The 5861-nt window shown below is 48.7% G+C and overlaps 2 protein-coding genes and 1 long non-coding RNA gene across 7 annotated transcripts in view; 1 reads left to right on the top strand and 2 right to left on the bottom strand.

The window, feature by feature from the left end:
* Positions 1–2464, top strand: part of Abcf1 (ATP binding cassette subfamily F member 1) — a 13475-nt gene extending 11011 nt beyond the window's left edge. For all 3 annotated transcript variants that reach the window (XM_031347278.1, XM_031347277.1, XM_031347280.1), the window contains exons 21-25: positions 1000–1032; positions 1117–1285; positions 1451–1515; positions 1606–1678; positions 1766–2464. In XM_031347278.1, the coding sequence (XP_031203138.1) occupies positions 1000–1032; positions 1117–1285; positions 1451–1515; positions 1606–1678; positions 1766–1932 (507 nt within the window). In that variant the 3' untranslated portion in view covers positions 1933–2464. The remainder of the gene's footprint in view (positions 1–999; positions 1033–1116; positions 1286–1450; positions 1516–1605; positions 1679–1765) is intronic.
* LOC116074627 (H-2 class I histocompatibility antigen, D-37 alpha chain-like) overlaps positions 1–5861 on the bottom strand; it is a 714163-nt gene that overhangs the window by 114241 nt on the left and 594061 nt on the right. The gene's annotated exons all lie outside the window — the stretch shown is intronic.
* Positions 4981–5861, bottom strand: part of LOC116074674 — a 12207-nt gene continuing 11326 nt past the window's right edge. Inside the window, exon 2 of the long non-coding RNA XR_004112241.1 lies at positions 4981–5411. This is a non-coding gene — a long non-coding RNA (uncharacterized LOC116074674). The remainder of the gene's footprint in view (positions 5412–5861) is intronic.

Genomic DNA, 5861 nt, shown 5'->3' with positions numbered 1-5861 from the left:
TACCCCTGCAGGAGAGGGGGGGCCAGAATGGTGCCCCTGCAGGAGGGGGGGCAGCATGGTACCCCTGCAGGAGAGGGAAGGGCCAGCATGGTACCCCTGCAGGAGAGGGGAGGGCCAGTGTGTCCTTGGAGACTGAGTAGAAGTGTGTAAGCTGGAGGGCACGTGCAGAGACAAACTGCAGGCCTTTCTCACTTATCTGTCACAAACGTGCACTGTTTTCCCGCAGCCTCAGAAGCCCTGGGTTTTCCTGTTGCCTCTCTGCACACTCATACCCTAGTGTAGGCTTGTGCTTTTGTTGTTTATAATTCTAGAGATTGAACCTTTAACACACTGTATCCTCAGTCTTGTTCTACCTTAAGATAGGGCCTTGAGGGCTGGTGAGATGGCTCAGCAGGTAGGAGCACTGACTGTTCTTCCAAAGGTCCTGAGTTCAAATCTCAGCAACCACATGGTGGCTCACAACCATCTGTAATGGGATCTGATGCCCTCTTCTGATGCGTTTGAAGTCAGCTACAGTGTACTTATATATAATAATAAATAAATCTTTTTTTAAAAAAATAAGGCCTTGCTAAATTACCTAGAGTGACCTCGAATTTGCCATCCTCTTTCCTTTCTTAGCTACTTAAATAGCTGAGATTACAGGCCTGTGCCACCCAGCCAGCTTCATTCGCAGTCACTGAAAGGGAAGCCGTTGCCCTCCCCTACCCTACTCCCTGTCCTTGTGCACCCATTTTCCCTTTCTTGCACTTATTTATTCCCAACCCAGCTCTGATATTTGTTTCTCTCTGAAAAACTCTGGTATTTGATTCTCTTTGAAAACTTTGAGATAGACTTAGTAGTTCCCACTCATAAACACAGCACTGGGGAGGCTGAGACAGGAGGACTACTGTGAATTCAAGGCCAGCCTGGGCTGCAGAATGAGACTGTCCAAACAAAGAAAAGAGAAGCTAGGCTTTGCCTCTACCTCCCACCCTGCTCTCACTCCTGTTTTTCTTGCAGACCAACGGGGAAATGAGGAAGAACCATCGTCTGGTAAGCTGACCTTGGCAGCTGAGGCCTGGGGGTCGGGCAGGAAGCAGGACTCTTGACTGACCATACCCCTCTCTTCTTGGACAGAAAATCGGCTTCTTTAACCAGCAGTATGCAGAGCAGCTGCACATGGAGGAGACACCCACTGAGTACCTGCAGCGGAGCTTCAATCTGCCCTACCAGGATGCCCGGAAGTGCTTGGGCCGCTTTGGCCTGGAGAGCCACGCCCATACCATCCAGATCTGCAAACTCTCTGGTACTGCCATTCTGGGGTGCCTGAGGAAGTGACCTTATAAGCTCTTCCTGGAAACTGAAGGGGGGTATATCACAGATGGGGAGTCTCCATGTCGTAAGTACATCCATAGGGTTGGCCTTCTGCAAGGCAGGTGACAGGGTCTCAGTACAGTTCCTTTTGTGACAGGTGGGCAGAAGGCCCGAGTTGTGTTTGCAGAGCTGGCTTGTCGGGAGCCTGATGTCCTCATCTTGGTGAGTGGGCAGTCACAGGAGAAGGGTTTGAGGGTCAGAGCTACAAATGCAGCTGCTGCGGTACTCTGCCATGGGCCTCTTTCTTCACAGGATGAACCAACCAATAACTTGGACATAGAGTCCATCGATGCCCTGGGGGAGGCCATCAACGAGTATAAGGGGGGTAAGTGCTCAGACAGCGGCAGCCAGAGTGCTGGGACTCCTTTTCCACTCCTGACTCCACTTCTTGACTTGTCCTTCTTCTCCAAAGCTGTGATCGTTGTCAGCCATGATGCACGCCTCATCACAGAAACCAACTGCCAGCTGTGGGTGGTGGAGGAGCAGGGTGTCAGTCAAATCGATGGTGACTTCGATGACTACAAGCGAGAGGTGTTGGAGGCCCTGGGTGAAGTCATGGTCAACCGACCTCGGGATTGAGCTCCCCTCCTAGAAGCCTGCTGCAACGAGCTCCTATGGTTGGAATCTAGGCCATCTCCCTTCATTCACCTAGAAGCCTGCTGTGTCTGCTGGCAGCTGCAGCCACATGGGCCATGAAGGTGGCGTGTTGCCTTGATGTGTGTGAGAGAAAGCATCCATCCGTGTGGATTGTGTCCTTCTCACTGAAGGACTGTGTTCCCCTTGAGATGACTGAGCTGGCTTGCCCACACTGGCTTAGTCTCTGTTCAGACAGCAGTGACCTTTGCTGGGGTGGGTTCCCCTCAGGCCTAGTTAAGGTGGCCTCCTGTCTCAAGACTTTTGCCACTCTGAACTGACCCTGGTCCCTCCTTTTGGAAGGAACTACTGACTCACTGACACAAACAGCCAGAACCTCAGGACTGGAGGCAAGTGTCTCACGGAAGATCTGGTGCCTGTGATCCCTGGTCTTGAGGAGACTTGAGGGCAGGAGAGGAAAGCTCCTAAACTGGAGTTTCCTTTGCAAGGGAGGAATAAAGGAGTGGGGTGCTGACAACATGTGCCTTTTGTGTCCCTCCTCCCTGGCCAGTGCTTGTCCTCCCTATGCCCTCATGGTCAAGAACGACCAGACCAACCCTGTGAAATGGCGCTCCACCCTTTGCTCAGGAACCCAGTCTACTGATGTTAAGACCGAAGAGCATGCTGGGATAGAGTTACACCTGTAACTCCCTGGGGGTATAGAGAGGGCTTTAATGGCTCTAGTGAGTTTGAGGCAAACCTTGAGAAAATAGATAGCCCTTCCACAGATCTGGTATCCAGAGAAACACACGAGGCTGATCAGTGCACAGCTGGCAGAGTCAACTCATCCATTCACTTAAACATTGGGTGGAAATCACCCCTCACATAGAAAAAGCATGAAGATGGGACCAGAAGACAGGTTTATACTGTAGAAATGTCACCTAAAGCCCCTAGTTACAGTGAGTAGGCCTTGTTACAGAACTGAGGTGATAGAACCAAAGGAGAGACGAGGGCAAGATGGGACAGACAGACAGACAGAAACTGTTAGATGTGACAGTTTCCAAGGAAATATAGATCCAGTTAAGAAAAATTATTTTCCAACCAAAGTGAATAACATGGACTTTGAAGCAGATTTGTAACAGAAGTAGGGTACAGTGAACAGGCTGTATAGCACACCCCTCTCTCTATGAAGGGATGACAGCTGGCCACCATGGAGCCCTTACCCTGTGGCTAGGCAGACCAATGTGTGACACCGCACACCCTCTTGATGAGACAACGCAGAGATTGTGGACTGTTAGTTGATGAATACCAAGAGTATGCCTGTGAGGCCTGGTGGTTTAGTGCCAGCACTCCAAAGGCATAGGTAGGCAGATCTCAGTTCAAAGCCAGCCTGGCCTACACACTGAGTTCCAAAGCAGCTAAGGCTGCTGAAAGAAACCCTGTCTCAAAAAAAAAAAAAAAAAACAAGCAAAAAGACTTGGGTGTGTGTGTGTGTGTGTGTGTGTGTGTGTGTGTGTGTGGTAACAATCCAGCTGGATTGGAACTAATCAAACACTTGAGGTTCTCCACCAGTTTCCCCCAGGGAACACACTGTAGAGTTACTAATGTGTTCAAACACAGATGGGAACTTGTCCCTCAAAAAGAAAAACAAGAATGGAACACAGAATAGAGAAGCCTAGAGTATGGGTCAGTCACCCAAAGTCTGGAAAAGGTATAATTTTATTAATAGTCATACCTTTGATTCATAAGCTCATTTCATTTAAAGTTGACTTGAGATACTCTGGTTTTCAAGACAGGGTTTCTCTATGTAGCCCTGGCTGTCCTGGAACTCACTCTGTAGACCAGGCTGGCCTCGGACTCAGAAATCCACCTGCCTCTGCCTCCCAAGTACTGGGATTAAAGATGTGCACCACCACTGCCTAGCTGATACACATTTTTAAAAATCAAAATTTTAGCCAGGCGGTGGTGGTGCACGCCTATAATCCCAGCACTTGGGAGGCAGAGGCAGGCGGATTTCTGAGTTTGAGGCCAGCCTGGTCTACAGAGTGAGTTCCAGGACAGCCAGGGCTACACAGAGAAACCCTGTCTCAAAAATACCAAAAAGAGATCTGGTTCACTCTTCAGAACGCTGCATACATATATAATAAATCTTTACATAGATATATATGTGTGTGTGTGTGTGTATTTTCTTTTCATTAATCCCAGACATAGGGATATGGGGTCTACTTCACCGCAGCTGACTATGATTTGCCTCCTGCTCTAATGGGCAGGAGCATGATTTTGCCAGCTGCAGATAGTTTCTGTGATTGTGTGACATTTGGAATTGTGAGAACTTTTCAGAGGGCATATCAGTGTGGGCACCCTAATGTGTGAGCTGTTGGTTGTTTGGGTGTCGAGGTTTGTTGAATAAGAACTCGGAGACCTGCCTGTTTCTCCTCCTGTGTACTGAGCTTAGGGAGGAGGAAGTACCACCCTCACACCCTAACATTTTTATCCTGAGTAGAGAAGCATCCATGTGCCACAGCAAGTATGCGAAGGTCAGGAGTTACTCTCTGCTTCCCTCATGTGGAGCTCAGGCATAGAGGAGCAAACACTGGCCAGCTTTTCTTACTTTTAGATTTTATGTGTATGATAGATGGGCTGGCAACCCCCCTAATTTAGAAAACGCCCTACAGACTGATCTTATAGAGGCATTTTTTCAATTGAGCCTTCCTTCTGTCTGGTGACTACAGCTTGTGTCAAGGTGACATAAAACTAGCCAGCACACAGTGTCCTGAGAAGTAGAGTTATCACATGAGGATCTGATGCCCTCTTCTGGTGCATCTGAAGACAGCTACAGGGTACTTATAATAAATAATCTATGCTCCAGAGCAAGCAAGGACTGAACGAGCCGGGCAGACCAGAACTAGCAGAGTCAATTCCCAAACAACTGAAAAGTCAATTCCCAAACAACCAGATGAAGGCTCACAACTATCTGTACAGCTACAGTGTGTACTCATATACATAAAATAAATCTTAAAAAAAAAATTTAAAAAAAGTCAAGCACACCAGGACTAAATAAGCTGCTTCTCTTTCCACTGTTTATTATTAATGTGCAAAATATACAAAATCAAAAGAAAAACTCCTCAAATCCATTGTGGTTCTAACCCAAGACCCTGCACAAAACCAACCCACTGTTTTCACAGAAAACAACTGATGCCAAGACAGGGGGAGGAGAGGACTGGGAAGGGCCCCTCCTGCTGAGTCTACCCAGGAAGCCTCACTGACAGGGCTCCTCATGGGGCCAGGAGCAAGCCCACACCCACAGGCAGTGCATCAGGCCAGGTGTACCCGGCTAAAGTTAATGAAAGCTGGTCTCACAGAGTCTCTAAAATGGCTGTGGGCAAGAGTGGCCCAACACTACAGGCTGCCCCTCTGCCAGATACAACTTCCACTGGATACAGATAGGAACGTGCCATCACTGAACCTAGCAGACCCATGATGACCTGGGAAGTATGCGAAGCCGGAGGAAGACTCTAAGATGCCAAGATATCAGGCGCCTCCCTGCAGACCCGTTGTTCCAAAGGCAGGGGGTGCGGCCTGGACTGAGGCCTGCTTGTGGCTCTCTCTCTCTCTCTCTCTCTCTCACACACACACACACACACACACACACACACACACACACATTTCCGCCTTTTCTGCTTTTAAGAGAGAGATGTTATTAGATTAAATGTCTACTATGTTGGGATAAGTCTAGGGGGAAAAAAAAAGGTCTCCAGGGCGACCATCTTTTAGGTTCTGGGGCATCAGGGAGAATACTGGAAGGGGTTTGGGGTGTGCAGGGCAAATCTCTCAAAGTGAAGCCAGCCGTCTCAGCAGTCCAGCATGTAGAGTGTGTCCAGTCTCTCTCCTCTCCAGACTGGAGGGGAATATGTACATCAATGCACACCATGAAT

The sequence above is a fragment of the Mastomys coucha genome, unplaced genomic scaffold (assembly GCF_008632895.1).
Source record: "Mastomys coucha isolate ucsf_1 unplaced genomic scaffold, UCSF_Mcou_1 pScaffold3, whole genome shotgun sequence".
NCBI classification, from domain to species: Eukaryota; Metazoa; Chordata; class Mammalia; order Rodentia; family Muridae; genus Mastomys; species Mastomys coucha.
The sequence above is the reverse complement of the archived record's forward strand: the minus strand, read 5'-3'. Positions and strand labels throughout refer to the sequence as shown.